Source organism: Strix uralensis, chromosome 3 (assembly GCF_047716275.1).
Source record: "Strix uralensis isolate ZFMK-TIS-50842 chromosome 3, bStrUra1, whole genome shotgun sequence".
In the NCBI taxonomy this organism is placed as follows: Eukaryota; Metazoa; Chordata; class Aves; order Strigiformes; family Strigidae; genus Strix; species Strix uralensis.
The window spans coordinates 70,990,513-71,008,719 of NC_133974.1; the positions used below are offsets into that span (position 1 = coordinate 70,990,513).

General features: G+C 42.7%; 1 protein-coding gene across 2 annotated transcripts in view; it reads left to right on the forward strand.

Moving 5' to 3' along the window:
• The first annotated feature begins 8,846 nt into the window (after nucleotides 1-8,846).
• CNKSR3 (CNKSR family member 3) overlaps nucleotides 8,847-18,207 on the forward strand; it is a 62,533-nt gene continuing 53,172 nt past the window's right edge. For both annotated transcript variants that reach the window (XM_074862801.1, XM_074862802.1), the window contains exon 1: nucleotides 8,847-8,976. In XM_074862801.1, the coding sequence (XP_074718902.1) occupies nucleotides 8,925-8,976 (52 nt within the window). In that variant the 5' untranslated portion in view covers nucleotides 8,847-8,924. The remainder of the gene's footprint in view (nucleotides 8,977-18,207) is intronic.

The window sequence follows — 18,207 nt, forward strand, 5'->3', positions numbered from 1 at the left end:
GCTGTAATGTACAAAGCAACTGTTGAGTGTGATTTACCATTTAATTTTCAAGCAGTGTTTTATAACAGCGGTACTTTGTCAGTAGCAACAGCACTTGCCGCAAGGGCAAGCGCCACAGAGCCAAGGCATTTGCTTTCTCCTCAGATTATACAGGCAACACGTGAGGAGAGCTGGCCACATAAAGGGTATAAAGCCATGAAATCTAAAAAGCTTTGAAAGAAGTAGCTAAGCCAGTCCACTAAGAAATACTGCTAGGGCTAGACTGGGGAGGTGTAATGTATAGCTAGAAATGGCCCCAGGAAGCAAACCAAAATCCTGTGGGGCAGAGGTGGGGGGGGTGCTGAGCTGAGATGCCCCACAGCCTGGGTGAGGCTGCGTCTCGCCCAGCTGTGGATGGAGCCCCAGCGTTTTCACCCAACTGGTTTGATCAGACCTACTCTGAACATGCCTATTAATTCAGGATCCCCACGTGCCATGGGGGTTAGCACCTGAACCCAGAAAAGGCCTCGATAAAAGATAGTCATTGCTCTGTAGAGCTTGGCCAAGCCTGGACCGAGGGCTTGGACAGATGTGTGCCAAGACAGCTGCAGCAGTAGTTAAATGATTGTGTTTCAAGATATTATTGCTCTCCTTCTTACTCCTGCTCTGCTCTTTCCAGCAGACCCTTTGCCACAGATCCTCCCTCTACAGGGGAGTATGTGAAATTATTTTTGGAAGCTTCTCAGGTGCTCCAACGGACAGTTGGAGGTGAGGCTGTTAACAGCTGCAGGAGGGTTGTTTGGACTTTGAACCCAAAGGTACCCTTAAATCCCCGTAGTATGAATTTTTTTAAGCACGATCTTCCCACTGAATTTAACAGAATTACTCTCATGCCTAAATTTAAAGCACTTCAGGATCAAGAGTCTTTCTCAGTCTTGCATGAGCTGGCTGTGACCAAGCAAGGCTTTGAAACTCTTTCTTTTGAAATTGAGTTGGGCTGTCTTAACCACAAGACCACAGGTATTTTGTGAGACTGCTCATTAATGTTTGCAGCATGTTTTAAGATCTGAAGATTTGAGGATGCTATAGAAGATATACAACAGTAGCTTGCTTTCCAGCTTTCTAGAGAAACTGTTGCTAAAGTTAATGGGGTCTTTGATTCCTGATTAGGTTGATTTTCTTGCCTGCAGTAACCAGTTGTGATACTGCTGCCAATTCTACTTAAAACATTTAAATACATGACAACTAGTGCAATAAAAAAAAAAATCAAACCTTCTGCTCAGATTTTAGGTATTACTTTTAAAGCTAAGCAAATATTCAAACAATTTATTTCCTATTACTCTTTTCCCCTTCCAAAAAATAACTTCTATTTGCAAGTAAAGCTCTAACAGCTAGAGTTAACGCACTTTTCTTTCATTTCAGAGTCTGCATATGAATTCAGGCTATTAAGAAAAACATCTGAATTAAAATACTTGCATACCTAACATCCTTTAAATAGAAGAAGCAAGAGGAATGCTGCAAAAGAGAGCAAGAAATTCTGTCTTCTTTTTAAGGCCATATAGCTTTTCAAAAAGCCTGTTCCTAGCTCACAGTTCCACTGCTGCATGCGCACATTCAGCCAGTCTGGCTTTAAATCACTTTGGCTGTTGTTTCCTGATGTCTGAAGACTTAAGAGAGGGAGGAGGAGTGGAGTGATTTAGGCAGAACACAGGCTTCTTGAATCAGAGTCTTTAAATACAATATACAAAGGACTATCAGCATGCTCCATGCAGGAATAGCTCTGGTTTTCCATCAGTAATCTCTTAGAACTTGAAACCTGAGCAAGTTTCCAGACGAACATGGGACAGGGTGTGCTGGTGCCATCTCTGATATACAAGAGACGGTCTTCCCTGCTTTGGCACGTATGTCCCCCTTCAGTAGGAGGAGGATGTTTCCGTCATCTGTGTGTGGTTTCAGGGGTGGTGGGGACATCCTGTCTGCTCCGGCGACCCTTCTCCTGCCGTCGCAATCTTGCTCCCCACACTTCCTGAGCCCGGAGCAGCGTGGTGCTTGAAGGGAGCTGAACAGTACTTCTGCCTCCTCCTCTGCTCTTGCACAGGGGGCTCAGCCGTGCTGTGTCTGCTTCACATGCCAGTGGTTCAGCACTGTGCCACTTCTCACCCTCTCTGCCCTCCAGGCGTCAGGCAGAATTGGGTCCCAGTGTACCTCTGTGTGCCTTGGGTAAATGACTACTGGACAAACGTCCACAGCAGGTGGGGCAGACGCTGCTCCAGCTAATTTTGCAAAGTGCTTTCCCTGCTCTACCAGCATATGCTTTTCCTTGCCAGTTTTAAACTCCCAGCAGTTGTTTTCCATTTGGGAACATAATTCTTCTGTATCTGATCAAACTGACTGACAGGATGCATACAAGACAAATCTTTCTTATTGAGTGCCATCTGGGCAAGGAAATGAGGACCAGGTAAAATCATCTCCCTATTTCTGTGTACAAAAAATGCTGCCATTTGACTTTAAGTTTCTCTTTAAACATTGATATCGGTGAGTTTTGTAATTTTACACAAATCACTTCTGTGCTCTACTTTCCTGGGAGTCAGGCGGTTTCATAGCCAGGTAAAGGGACCTGAGGTAGGCCAAAATAAATTTATAATCCAATTTCTATTAACTATAAAATATATATAATAAATTTATATTTTTCAAAACAGGTTTGTGATCTTCTTCTAAAACTTGCTACCTCAGCAAAAAGTGCAGTGGAGGAAATGATGTCTGTGCAGTGATTTGAGACTCACTGAATAAAATCACCTAGTGGACTGAAAATGTCAATATATGGCAATTCAGGTCCTATTTCCGCACTCTTGAAGGGAAAAAAAAAAAACCTGAATAAAATTTAGAGGATTTTGCTTTGAGTAAAAACTTCAGGGGAAGACCTTTCTTCTTACTGCTTAGCCCAGTTTAGCACGGTGTCATCAGTGTGCATATATACACACATATATTTATATGTAGACATATATATACACCTGTATAGACATAAATATACACCTGTAGCAGCAGGCAGTGGCAACTTTCACCTAACTAGGAACTTTGTGTAGGTTGTTTTAAAGCTGAATGGAGGAAAACAGGGACAATCCAAGTACAGGATCAAATACAGCTCTATCCTTAGGAAATAAGTAGTGCAGGAACCTTATCATGGGAAAAAACCCAGTTAATCTATAAGAAGTCTGATAGAGTCAGATATATGTAGGTCTTCCTAACAACTTTGTTTACTCATAAACTAGCCATAACCATAGCCCTCTTTATTAAATATGTGTTATACTATGGCCAATTGTAAATACACAAAGTTAAATGAATTTAGCAAAACCATTAAAACCACTTTGCATCCATCTCTTATCTATTTATTTCTTACCCCTTTGTACCTAGAAACATTTCAGGTCTTAGAAATCTTTCTATTAACTGGAGTTAGCAACTTATTTTTATTTCTAAAGATATTTCAGGTATTTAGATATGAAGAAAAATAGGGTATTTCTCATCAATGTGAGATTATTAACCTTTGAGTGGTGACGAGATGGAAATACAGAGATTAAATTATTTGATCCAGGCCACCAAGGGAACTGGAGTGAATACTGGGGCCAGAATTCATACCTTTCTGATGTTTTGTTTTCTTGGCAATCTGTATTTCATTTAAGGCAAGACTTTTTATATACTCGGTCTGATCTGAAATGATTATTTTTGTTTTACTGAGGGAAAATTTAATTGATTTATCAAAACAATTCTGAATTTATGAGAGTATTGCATCAAATGACAGTACACCTCGATCAGTCTGTTCTCTCTAGGGCACAGGGAAGGCATGGCCAGGACACTGTTTTTTCAAAGTTCCTGCTGAAGCCAGGAAGACCCCCCCAGGCTATCCTCCTTACCCCATCCAGCTCAAAAAGATTCTCTTTGAATGCATTGTATTCAAAAAAGGACTAGGCAGACCTATTTTTCTCAACAGGCTACACCAAGATCTCCCACACTGTCATGTACAGAAGAGATCCATCACTAACAATTCCAGTATCAAGGTGAGAAGTAGGATGTTGATTCTTGTGCAACAACAGTTTCCCATTAGTGTGAATTTTTTTAATTACATGCTTATAGAACCAAACCCAGTTCTGAACCTGACTCACTCTGACTCAGTTAATTTACCTGTTGCAATTTCCAAATGAACTTTAAATACTCACTGACCTTACCAGGAAGCTCTCAATTGTAGTTAGGTAGAGTAAAATTCTCTTGCTATTGTGCAAAAAGTCTGCTGACTTCTGTGGACTGTGTGCATGATAAAGGTAATGCTTGGAAAATCATATGTAAATTGTAGTTTTTTTGTAGTGACAGTAGTAGTGATGGACACTGAAGTGTTATGAGTGACAAAGGTCAGGGAATGACTATTCCCTAATGATCATCTGTGGATTGTCAGTAGAGGCAAACAGTGGATTTTCTACCCCTATACTGGCTTTTGTTCCTGATATTTTAAGTTTTCAATTTTCACAGCTTTCAATTGTGAATATCAAATAAATAAATCTATAAGCCTTTCATGAATGATGCACTGAAATACAGTAAAACTTTCTTAGACAACGTTTTGCCAAACAGGATAAACATCCCTTCCACTCAAAGATACAGACTGCAATATGCTGACCCCTCTAAAAAATTTGAATCAACAAGAAAAATAACTTTTTGTGGCCCTGAACAGAAAACACACTTTTTAAATTTGGTATGTGACCTTTGGCTAAATACTTGTTTATTCATCCCTCTAGAGATGAGTACAGCAGTTACCTCTCTTAGAGAAAGGGGCTTAAGACTCAAACCTGTTTCCCCGCAGGCAGGGAGCCCTGCAGCTGTGCAGAGCTGCTGCTGCCTGTGCAAATCTGCACTGTGCCCAGGGACCTGCTGCGTAGCTCTGGTAGCTGGTAGTAAATCTGGGAACAGGCAGACTGCGATGCAGCTGTCAGGGGACACAAACAGCCACATGATGTAAAGTGATAATCTGGTCCAAACTCACTAAACTCTAAACTGTTCAAAGAATTTTGGTGTGTTCTCTCTGTACGAGCAGGTTTTTGGTTGCTAGATCAACCCTTGTCTGTCCCCCTGATGTCAGCTTGAAATCTGAATATAATCCTTACTGTTCACTTCGGCTACTTTGTCAGAATGTGATCATCTGCCTACCACACATGACTCAGATCCAGGCTGGTGACCTGAGAGCACACAGATTTGGTATTGAAAACTATGGCCTAAGAGTCAGGGTCAACCAGATTGTGTTTAGATAAAATGGTAAATCCAGTGTTAAGCCAGACTAGAGCCAATATGGCTGCTGAAATGATGTTAAGTCTTTCTAGTGATTCAAATATACATTTTTTAAAAAAAACCCAATGATTTATTCCAGCAGACTTTCTGTTATAAAGAATCACCTGACCTCCTTCTGCTGACCAGCTGCCAGGATAGAATCCTGAAGGTGACAAACACTCTATAGCTTTCTCTGCCAATTTGACAGGGGTGCAGCTGTGGGTTTATGACTATTTTGTAAGTCTTTGCTGTGGAGTGATAGGAGAGTGCACGGTGCTGCGTCCATGACTGTAGAACCATGATCCTGGTCCACATTGAGCTGTGTGTTGCTCGACTGCCTATGCAAACCAACATGATGTCCCTTTGAAAACCTGGTCTGCAAGGGGAAATAAAAAGAAAGAACAAACAAAGCAAGCAGGGAATCAGCAAACAATTGGTCTGAATCTCCTTCTCAGATCAAATCACTTTTATCACTGGGAAATTATAACAAATGAAAAAATGTGCACTTCTGGAGAGCTGGTAGTTTGGTCCTTGCCACAGCAATGAACTTTGTGCAAGGCTGCAAGACGGGAAAGGGAACTGACATCTTTCCTAATACTCCATACTGGCACAAAACTCATAAACTAACCCACAGAGGATTGGAAGACATGCAAAGGGGCAGTGTTATTTTTTAATTTGGCATTACTGGAAATCAGGCAGAATTGTTGTAAGCTTTTTTAAAATTTCTTTCGGCAATGAGTATTTTTTGAACACAAATACCTTACTCTACAATCAGAACTTCTAATTGCATCATGCCAATTGACTGCTAGTTAATCTCATCTCAAATAAAGACAAGATTGACATGATGCAATCATAAGAAAAATCAACTCAAAAGAACAGTTGTAATCTGAGTTTGGGAAAAGTAGCACAGGTAAGCAACATGGGTATGAATCCCTCTGAGAAACTGGAGACGTGCTGCCTTCCCCTGTCAGCCCCATTTCATTTGTCCAGAGCAGGCTGTAAAGCAGCTGGTGTTGAGGGCCATAATGTAATAAAAGAACAGACAGTCACTGCAATACCGTCCTGCTTAAAAAAAAAAAAAAAAAAAAAAAGATTTGTCATTTTGCAAATTACAAAAAACACCGTCAATGAATAGTGGATTTATCAGATTGGCAATCAGCTAGCAAGTGACCAGATCTGCATGCCTTGCTCACAAAATACAGCGCTCATCCAAACCAGACACAGCCCAAGATGTGTGACAGAGAAGGATGACAGCAGATGAATGCTCCAAACACCAACAGTGAGAGACATTTTCTTTCCTGCCTGCAACCTTGGGAAGCATCTGTGTAGTTAAGACAGAAGCACTGTTACATTAACCCTTGTGAAACCATTAGCAGGGCACATAGTAAGGTCCATCTGTTTACTCAGGCCTCTGCTGTTTTCTTGTTCTTTAAGCATCAGTGACGCATGATTCAATGGGGAATCAGGACACTTTTGGTTGTTGCACCAATATTAAAGCCGTGCTGAACTGTATTTTAACCTTTTAAATAGGCAGAGAGGTTAACTGACAGGGTTAATATTTCACAAACTACAAAGCAAATAAATAAATTAGTTAGAATGAGTTGACCTCATAATCAAGAACTAAAAATACACCTTCAACCACCATGTATCAAAAAGAATGAACAAATAACTAATTTTTAGGTACACATGCAAAAAGACCATTTTTTAAACTAATTCCCAAAACTAGAACTTGTGAAGTGTTGCTTCTTGTCTCTGTGGCAGGGGTGTGCAGCACTGCGTGCAAGAAGGCAGCTGTTTGTGCCTTGGTGGGAAAGCTGGGCATTGCACAGCTGGGTGCTGCACAGCCACGCACAGAACTGACAGCCCCTGTCCCAAGGAGCCTTCGTTTCAAGTCCATGACTAGGGATAACAGATGGATAGAGATGGGAGCTGATGAAAACAGCGGGATACCAGACAGTTTGAAATCCCAGCTGCTTACCCACTCTCTAATATTGCCAAGTTAAAATTTCACGGTCTTATTGTCATGGCAGAGTTCACTCTGCTCTTCCTCACTGAGGAAGAGGAGCAGCAAGACCTTCGTGCATGTTACAAAAGGGCTTTGGGCTGGAATTTGCTGCTGAACCAGCAAATGTGATACACACAATAAAAATACCTGATTTCTCCACGTCTCCTTGCTGCTTCATTAATGGAAAAGTGGTTGTAGGCTAAGTCATGTGTTCGGTAGTAAGGAACGGTGGGGGTCTGTATGCTGGGCACACAGTTTTGGAGGTCAGCACTTAAACATCTGAGTAGAGGCTGACACTCACTAGGGGCTTACATGGGCTTCAGGAGGTGGCCAGGACACAAGTGACACATTTCCTCCTAGAAAAGTGAGCCTGAGGTACAGCACATAGCTTAATGTAGCTCCCAAATGATGGTGGCAAAACAGAAGTAATCTATTATGGTGAAATGGCCTCCACACCCAAGGACTCTTTTAAATTCAGGATTCAGAAACAAAAAACCCAAATGCCAATACTGGGACAAGCGCAGCTGAAGGCGGTCTGTAGCTGCTGCTAAGATTGCCACGGGGCCGTGACTCACACAGAGTTGCCACTGAAGTGGGGTGAAAAGCCCGGCCACCGCTCCACCCTGTGGGCAAGTTGCCACTCCCGGGGCAGGATGCCAGTCGGCTCCCGAATTGCCACCTTTCTGCCTGCCAGGCCTCCCCCGTGCAACCTGCGGCCAGGGGAAATGTCCCGTACGTCCACCGCTCCCCCCCTTTCCTCACTGTGGCATCACTAGACACAGCCACCGCAGCGGTGGGCCTTCCTTCCCTTGCGTACATGGAAATCCTGAGCCTCCAAAATATGCTCATTTAAAAAGAAAAAATTGCATTAATCACCGAGTACAAATTAAGCAATGCTAATATGACAGGAGTGCATGTGAGCGGTCGCGATTGCTGTTTCTAGTAATAATTATTGTTTCTGTTCACTAGCTCTCTGCCTGGATTCTCTAAATTTTCCAGGCTGGTCTTCACACCTAGGAGAGCTAAAACTGCACCTTGGCTTTAAAGAAGTGTGAGATTTGTGTCACCACATGTTCCCAAGAGCGGTGCCTTTCAGACATGACACACTTGAGGAGTCTGGTGGCATGGTCTCAGCCACCACGCTGCTTCAGAGTGTCCTTTCTGCACAGATTTATACCCAACAAAGTCAAAGCTGGATGTGACTTACGGACAGTAATGAAATTAAAATGTTAGGCGAAGTGTCTGGTTAATTCATGTTTTTGGGACTTTACAGGCTACCAGTGTCGGGCAGGGGGAGCAGGCAGAGTCTGAACGGTGACAGGCGTTTAAAAGCATTGTCCCCACATGCCCACGCCTCCCCTTTCCCCTTCCCGGGAGAAACCGAAGGGAACCACCAAGTTTCTCCTCAGCACTTTTCGTTACGGCCGTAACGGCGCCGCCCGGCCCGGCCCGGCCCAGGCCAGCACCTGAGGGCGGAGCGGCAGCGGGGCGGGCCAGGCCGCGGCCGGCGGGAGGAGCCAGGCCGCGGGGAGGGGGCGGCCCGGAGCGGCGCTGCCGGGATGGGAGTTTGAGAGGAGACGAGTCCGCGTCCGGAGGAGCCCGGTTGCGGTCTCCTGGGGGGCTTGAGCCCGCCATGGAGCCGGTGACCAGGTGGAGCCCGAAGCAAGTGGTGGATTGGACCAAGGGTAAGAAGGCGCCGGGCCCGGCCGGGTTTGCGCCGCGGGAACTTCCCGGTGCCGGGTTTACAGGGGGGGGGAACGACACCCGCCCACCGCCCCTGCGGCTTCTCTTTCCCCGGAGCCGGGCTCTTTCGGCGGGGCGGCCGCGTGGCCGGCGTGGCGAGCGGGGCCTTGGCCAGCCCCGGCGCCGTGGCCGCCCCGCCGGTTGAGCTCCGGGACTGCCCCGACGCGCTGTTGGGAGTTGGCGGTTTACCGCTCCCTCCCGACTTGTCTCCTTACCTGTTAGTGCACTTGTGCGTACTTGGCGTTGTGGGGTTTAGGGTTTTTTGGTTGGGTTTTTTTTTGGACGTGGGGAAGGGAGGAGGTGAGCTCTGCACCGGGCTGTGTGAGGGTGGCTGGCTCGGGGTACGTGTATCTGCAGTGGGGACTCCCCGGGGCACGGTCCCCTTCTGTGGTCGTGCTGGCCAGTCTGCTTGCACAGAGATAGTAATTGTTCTCATTCGGGCAGGTAGTTAATCCATGTAAATTAATTTCCAGCTTCTCAAGCAAAACCCACACACTAGTCGCAAAAACGTCAGTTTTGTAAGTTAAGCAAAAACTTAATAAACTAGCTCAAGTAAGCAAGAACTCTTAATCCTGTTTAATGGTGATGGGGATTAAAACGCTGGGCTCCCGCTCAGAGAGTTGAATAGCGGCCCTTCGTCCGTCTGTCCAGCCATCCATAGAATCGTAGAATAACCATTGGGTTGGAAGGGACCTTAAAGATCATCCCTCCCTGCCTCCCACCCCTCATCTCTCGTGTGTGTGCTTGTTTCTCTCCCTTATAAAAACTTCCTGCTCTGCTTCGAGGGTCGTTCACGACGTTGGCAGAGCTGTGGGAAATCTCAGCGGGATTGATGGATGAAGGAGGCCTTTGGGAAGCCTGTCCCTGCATCCAGCTCCGGGAAGCACTTTGGTGGGAGGGAGAAGGTGGGGAAAAAGTGGGTGCTGGGTCGTGGGCTGTGCCCGTGAGGTGCCCCCTTCCCGCCGTGGGGGACCTTTGCAGTGCTGGGTGTCTTTGGGTTTTTCTTTGGAGGCAGATTAAAGCTCAGTTTTGTCAACTCTGGTTGGACCCTGTGCCTGCTTTGTGAATACCGACTGGGATATTGCTCTCACAGTTCCCACTCTACGGGGAATAAATCAAAAGGGAAAAAAGCTATGAGTTAGGTGAGGGATTTATGACTCATGAAATGTACTTCTCTTTTCTTGTAGGACTGTGTTTTAGTGTGATTGTCTTTTGTTACATGAAGTATTTTCACAGGCTTTGCTGGAGTTGAAGTTGATGTGAAGTTAGGAATGTTTTCAGAGGTGAAAGTTTCCCTGGATTAGAAGGGGCATTTACTTACAGCAGCCATTACTCCTCTGTCTCAGGACCATAATGCTGATTAGACTGCGTGCCTGTGGTCAGCGCTTGGCAGGAGTTCGGCTCAAGACTGAGGCAAATTTGGAAAGCAGGCTGATGTTTTCATAGAGTGGGAGATGGATACTGCCGGCCCTCCTGAGCGTGAACATGTGCATGAGGGGGCCGGTGCCAGTGAGGGATGGTCCAAGCAGCCTTTGTGAGAAGAGGATTCCATACAAACGTGCTGTGAAGTTATGCGTTAACATATAAATAACTTCCACTGAAAGATGTCTTTTTTTTTTTTTTCCCCCCCCTGATTGGTATTGGTTTAAACAGCAGTGCATTGTTCCAATTGCAATAGGCTTTTTGCTTTGGCATGTGGAATATTTATGTAATGCTTTTCCCTCATCGTGTTTTTTCTCTTGGGCACTGAAAGTTTGTTACCTTGCCAGATTAAAGAGTAAACCTGCTAATCTTTTAAAAGGCTTTATTATACTTAAGCATGCTTGGCTTGCTTTCTTGCATAATTTATTTTACTCGCAGGTTCCTTGAACAGGTAACTCTTTAGCTGGACTCTCAATTAGTGTTATGCAGAGTAATTTGAGGGCTGGCTATAATTGGGAGGTGGATCTTCTGACTAATGCAAACACGTGTCCTTTGAAATGCAAAGGAATAAATTAAAGACTGCTGGTGACTTTTGTTTCTGCTGTTGTTTTTCAGTTTCTAGGTAAGCTTTTGACCTCTTTAGTGCACAGCGTCATTTTATGTCACTCCCTGCATGACAAGACTGTAATAAAGAAATGAGATGTGAAAAATTTTTCTTTATGGTTACGCTTTCATCTCTGCACGTTAAAATAGACATGGTAATAGCTAGCTAACTGCCTTGTTAGCACAATGTTTCATAGCTTATTTTTAATCTGAAATGGTTATGTACTGTGTAGTTCACAGCCACTGGATTTTATGTTTGACCGAAGACCAATATTCTGTATTTTACCTTATGGAATATTATATTTAATTCTCAACATTAGTTTTATAAAACAAGTGATTGGAGGGGAGTTTATGTCATTTCTTCTCTTACACATGCCATCCAGGAAGGGTGATACGTGATTGTCGCTGAACTGGTCAAGCTCTGGGAGAAAGTATTTGGCTGGTGATATCTGCTGCCTGTAGTTAGTGCTGTGGTGCCATAGAGATGTATTCTAGAAGAATGACATAAATAACTGTGGTGGGAGATGCCAACTCTCAGTGGGGAGATTGGTTTTGCAGATAATGATGCATGCTTATCATACAACAATAAAAACATCTTGGAAAAATGTAGAGAGAAGCAGAAATAAGTGGTCTGATTTAATCCATTTTAATGTTCAGTGTAAAACCGAGAATATTTCTCCAGGAACCTCTTTTTTTTTTTTTCTTCCAAATGTTTTTACAATCAAACACCCATAAATTGATTTTTTTTTTTTTTTAAATAACTTTTCCAAACCAAAAGAAGCATGGAAATTGCCCCCTGTTCCATGAAACAAACCTTAAAAAGCAAAGTCCAACAGTAAGCTGTATGACCACTGCTGGACAGTTAGCTTATTTGCTCTTGGTGAATTTGCCTTTGTTTTTTTAAAGTGGCTTTTGAACTAACTTTTTTTTTTAGCAAGGTAACTTTTTTCCTGAAGAATTTTGTTCTATGATTTTTATTTTTTTTTTTTTTCCACTCCTGGGTAAATACTATAAACAGTATGTATCTAGAATTTAAAATAGAACCTATTAAGAATTAGTAAGCCAAACATGATTTTTGTAGTCAGGTTTTAAATAAAGTGCTCTGTTCGTTGTTACCAACAACAGCTGATACAAAATGCAGTTGCTTGTCTTCTCTTGCTAATTCAGACTAGAATGCCACTATTTTTTGCAAACAAGGGTGTTTTTTCTGGCAGAGTGTGCTGTACTGTCGGTAGCAGGCTGTGTAGCTAATAAGAGTTGGTCTAGTTAAACCAAAGCTGCTGAGGAAGAGTTGCACTCTTACTTGCTAGCAGTTTTCTGGGTACACAAAGCATTTCTCTAGCTTTGACCAAGGATGTGATAACTTTTTAGTTAGGGCATTAATGTTTGAAAACTCTCTGATATTTTTATAAGCACCTCCTTGCTTTCTGTCTGGAAGGAAGTGATGGTGTAGTTACAGGTTTCTCTTACAGCATGACACAAATTCAAATAGGATTTAGGGGCCACTGCCATGAAAAGCTACTACGTTGGCTAGGGTGCTATGTTGATTTGACATCTGGCTGAGTGGATGTGGAGTTTATGCTCTTTGAGTGGTATACCTGTACTGTTTTCCTGGCTATACTGGGAAGACTACTTTGTTGTTTTTTGTGAGTTGATTCTTGTTGGGGTATAAACTAACATCTGGATGGTGTTGTGGTTGACCTGCGGTCTTGCTCCTGTGAAGGCTAAGATGCTTACGGGCTCAAAGTCCTCACCTGTATCTAACAGCAGTCCCTCATGTGACTGAATTCCCCCAGAGCTCCTCAAGAGGGATTCCTGGAGTTAGGTTATTGTAGGACAGGTTGTGGAAGTTGTAGCACATCTGCAGTACACTGCTGGTGTGATTGTGGGCTTGTAGTTTTCTGGGATATCCTGAGTGCAGAAGCCAGCAAGAACCTGTTTAGTTCCATAGGATTGTGCACATGGAGAAATATCCAGCATAAAAGTGACTTAATTTTGCTGACATAGCAACAGTTTGAAGGAAACGGAATCATCTGATGATGTGGAGAAGCTTTCTCTGGTCTCAGAAGCCCCTGGCCACTGAAGACCCTGTAGCTAAGGTCATTCATTAAAAGATGCGAGGGGGAGGACGGCTGTATATGGAATAGAGGTTCCTATGTGAGTAATGACACTGTCTTTTTAGAAAACATCTATGTGCCTCCTCTTTGTTTGCTGTAGCCTGATCTGTCTCTTCCCCCTGCCCTCAGGCCTCACATACTTAACGTGAGTTGTGACTTCAAGCCAAATTTTACACGGTAGGTAAAGACAGTTTGATGTGCTTGTGGTTAGAAGCCTTCGTTGTTGTGAGGCTCCATTACAATTTGGCCTTTGTCGTTGTAGGTGTAGACTCAGCTAGCTGGGGATCACATGTCTGCTTTGCTCTCTTTATTGCGCTCCAGGTTTGGTTATTCCCTTCCTCAGTAGTTCAGCGGTATCACTTATTCCTGTGCCTCTTATATCATGAAATACTCTGATTTCCATTCCTGGTAAAGCTTTTGGGCAACTATATTTATAGGTATGCCTGGGAGAAGAGGGAGAAATATACTAATTTATTAATAGTTAGCAATTAATTGTGAGGGCCTGGTGTTCTTTTTTTGGAGCTATCTTGCTTACCCAGGGCGATTTCAACAAGGTCACTTATGTTAACTGTGTGTGCTGGGAGCTGTAAACCATAGCTGGATTTTAGAAACAATTACGGGTGATGCATAGCACTGGAGTTATTTTTTTAGCCTTTCTTTTCTTTTTAGGTACTCTCAAGTGAATGCTGTTGTGTTCAAATTATTTGGGAAAATCTAACACGAAGAAACCCCTGGTTATTTTTTGAGACAGAGTATTTTGCTCTCAGTGGAGAAGAGAGCTGCCCACAACTGGGGCTGCAGAAGAATCTCTTTCCTCTGTTTACTTAGTTACTTTAAAAATACTTGTATTGAGTATTTGTTAAACAGATCAGAAAATGACATTGAATAACCACTCTTTGCATATTTCATCTGAAATTCTGAGTAGAGCTGGCCCATAATGTTTTACAAGCAAAAGATAAATATACTAAATAAATCTATTTGTATGTATTTGTGGGTTGAAACAAAGTAAAAAGTTGCATAATGAGTTAGTACTGCTGCAGTCTTAAAATTATTCATTCGTTGTTGCTAAGATCAGTCAATGTGTATGAAAAAAATAAACCAAAGTTGGCCTCTGTTCATGTGTTTAGATCCCGTTTTCCTGTGTTTTGCTGTGTTGCACTTTCTTGAGCTGCTTGTGGGTTCTGTGACTTTTATTTTTTTACTCCCCCTCCCCCCCATCTTTTCACCTTCACAGTCAGCTCTGTTTATTTGCCATTAAGTTGCTGTTCAAACTATTTTAACCAAACATCAGAAAGTCTAGAAGTTGAATGCTGTCAGTGTAATGTCTGGAAAAGCAACACTTTAAATGCTAAAATCACAATGGGCATTAGCGGAAAGTTGATTGTAACCTTTGTAGAGGCATGTAGTGAAACTGACAATGAATTTTAGGTCTACAAGGTGTATTTAGGTAGTACCTGAACATAGGTAGTAGCGTTAAGAGCGAAGATGCTTACTTAGTATTAACCAACTAGAGATGTAAGGTGGTATTAAGATAAATTTCTTCTAACTGCTCAGTAGAAGGTGCAGAGATTGGCCGGGGTCAGCTGCTTTTTTCCTTCTTTAAAGCTTTTCCTTGAGTGGCAGGAAGTAATTTGTATCTGTTGTTGGAGACTTCTGCAGGAAAAGCCTCATTTTGATGAGGCTGTGTGTCAGATTTTCGTTAACTCCTGTTATGTGTTCGTTCCTTGCACTTCTGCCTGGGACCCCAAGTTTTCAGCATGTAAATCCTCTTGGCCAAGGCTCATGCCTTTGTTTGTACACTGTCTAGCACTGCAAGAGCTAAGGGAAGACAAAATACAGGGCACTGGATAAAATGTGTGTTGAAATTTGTCATGATGTTTTACTTTAAGTAAAAGACCATGACAGAAGGCTGTTATCCAACACATGCTACTAGATGAATTGCAGTTATGAGTGATGCATGCGTACAGCCTGTCAGCAAGTATTCAAAAGTATGTGGGGTTTTTTGGGTGGTGTTTGTTCTTTCCTTTTGATTTCTTAAACGTAAACTTCTGGCTTGCCTTGTTTAAGTCATGGTCTAACAGATGAGCTCCTTCCAGGCACGTCATACAGACAATGACTAGTGACAGTTAGGGATTGCAGAAGAGGTGATGAGACTGCTCAGTTTTCAGTTTGCTGCCTTGTTTTAGGACAAGATTTTTACTTACAGGGAAGCTTCACAAAGAAGGTATGTTAATGAATAAGTCCAAACAGTGCCTCTGTGGATTAAATGGAAAAAGTTGATTACCATTGCATTTTTTCCATAAAAGTGATGATATTGGTCTTAATTTGTATCTCACATTTTCTTAACAATGTGGCACAGTCAGGTCTCACTTCCCAAGAGGGATGGTGTTTCTGCAGTGTCTCCTTGCTCAGTCCTGCACATACCTCAGTTATGTAAGTCCTGTCAAAAGGAGGAGGTAGTGATGTTTTCATTGGGGAGAGGAAAGGAAGAGTGGACAGGAGTTCATGGAGCTGGGGCCTGTATAGCAACTTCTCATGTATTTGTGGTAGTTCTTCAGGACCCAGCTTCTTGTGTTCATGGGAGTGCTCACAGATTTTAGTGTGTTTGTCCACAGGGCTGCAGTAAGAGATAGGAAATTCAAATAAAAATGTTTGACTGTGTATCTCCATCTGATGTTAGGTGGGGTATACAGTCTTTTTGTCGTTTGGGCTCTCGTTACTAGAGTGTGATGACTTTGGAGTCTGAGGCTATCATTCAGGTCCTGGAGCTGTGCTTCCTTTGCACGAGGAAATTGCCTGTGGATTTCCATATGCCTGCCCCATCTTTTCAGAGCACAAGCAGTAATGTTTCACAGCTTGGGGGATCTGTGGGATGTACACTGAGTCAGCCTGATCGGTTTCACTGGCTTTAAACATTCATTACCTATTAAAATAGATATTTATGCTATTATGAAATTTAGATAATTTTCATCAAACATTACACATGCTGGACAAAACCAAACATCTGTGTTTGATTTGGTGGGATCAAATCACTGACCTCTGTAACTTTGGTCTACTGACATGCATTCAGTATCTGGCTAAATTATGTTATAATATTGCATCAGTGCTGAGTTCATGTAGTTTCTTGTATGTGCTTCTCTGATACCCTTTCACATGAAGACAGTTCTTTGCCACTGTAATGACAGAATCTCTTTAGTTTTTTTGACTGTTTCTTATACTAGTAGTTAGGTGTAGGTAAGCAAAGTGCCTGGTGTGCTGTTGCAATCAAAGCTCTGTGGCATAAATGTGATCTTATCTTGCTCCTTGATCAAAGGAGAGAGCTCCATTTAAAACTTAATTGGTGCTCATCAAGGGCTAAGGCTTCTGCTAAAGCAAGTGTTGGTACACGCTTCTAGGCTAATGATCCTGATGTCTCTTGTGTGTGCAAAATGAATGTTGCTTAGGTTGCCATCCTTTTATCATTAATAATATCTTTCCTTATCTCAGAGTCTTGTATTACTGGAATGAAGTTTGCTGGGTGAATGCTTTATGAAAAGCTCTGCAATATGCCCATTTTGTCATTAAATAAAAGATACCTTGTCTGATACAGGTGCTTTCCTAGCCAGAACAGGAGGGAAGTGCTCAAGGTATTGCCTCCTTTGGATATACTACTACTCTAGTGGGCCAGTGAGACAGCCTGGTTAAGGGCTTCTGTTGGACTTTCTAGCTTTGTAGCTTGTAAAAGACCCTTATCTAATAAGAGGCTTTCTGCCTTCTCTTGTGATGTTACTGCTATTGCCAGTTCCAGAGATGCTTTGTTCTGAGCTGCAGGTCTTGGCAGTACTTCCTTCCTTCTCCTGAACTAGCATTGTGAAAGAGCTGTGTCCTTGCTGTGATGGCCAAAAGGCAACCTTTTGGTGACAGGTGGACATGTAAATAGAAGAATGAAAACCTACCAGTCTTTTTCATCAGGACAGCAATATCATAACTTCAGTGCCTTGAAAATTTAATTTTGAGTTGGCTGCTATCCCACTGCCGCAGGAGTCAGAAAGCTGTACCTGAGCAGGTATCTTGGCACCCTATCGCTGAGAAGACATGTGCTTGGCTATGGGGATTGGGAGGGAGAAGGGAACAATAGGGGATGAAGGCTCCCCTGCCCCCCCCCCCCCCCCCCCCTCCATGTAGGACTTCCCCCGAGGAAGGAGGGCTATCAGAACAAGTTCAGACATGCCTGAAGAATGTGGACTGAAAAACATCTGCAGGGACCAGGGGATGGAGCTGTGCCCAAAGAGTATTGTAGAGGAAAAATGGGAACCTAGTGAAATGCAGATGCCTACTCTGACATGAGTGTGTTATTTATTTTTTTTTTTTCCCCCTTTCTTTCCTCCCCTGAATACTTCTAGTGGTGATGTGTATTCACTGCTTCACTTGCCCATCCTTCGCAAGGTGCAGGATTCTTGCTGTTTGTATTCTGTTAGCTTCACCAAACAGAATTTTAAAAGGATTATGGCAAAACATAAAACTTAATAATTGTTGGCATTCCTAGTGCAAGCTGTAATGGAAACTTTGGAAGAAAGAGGAATGCAAAGATAAATATGCTATAAATTCTGTGTGCTTATATTTTTTTATCTTTAAAATTTGTAGTGTTCCGTGTAGTATTTGGATTTAGGCTGTACTCACCAGAGGATGTAATATTATACCTCTTGTGAAATATAATCCCTGTATAAACATAAAAGCATTGTAGTTATTTCCTTGTATTTAAAAACAGTCCTTTATCTTTTCTGTAACTATACATTCTTCACACTATTTCAGACAGTAACACCAGATAAATAAATCCATATGTGATCGAAACAAGAACTTGGAAATCAAACCTGCCAATAAAATTTTTATTTCTTGCTGGTTTTGGTTGTATCTCACAGTAACACACGTTAGATATCACTGCATTATAAAAAAAGTTAAGAACACCGTTTGGCCTCAGTTATTATTAGGATTTAATGATAATCTTGGAGGAACATGTAATATTGGCCTTTGAGAATAAGATGCGTTGCTGAT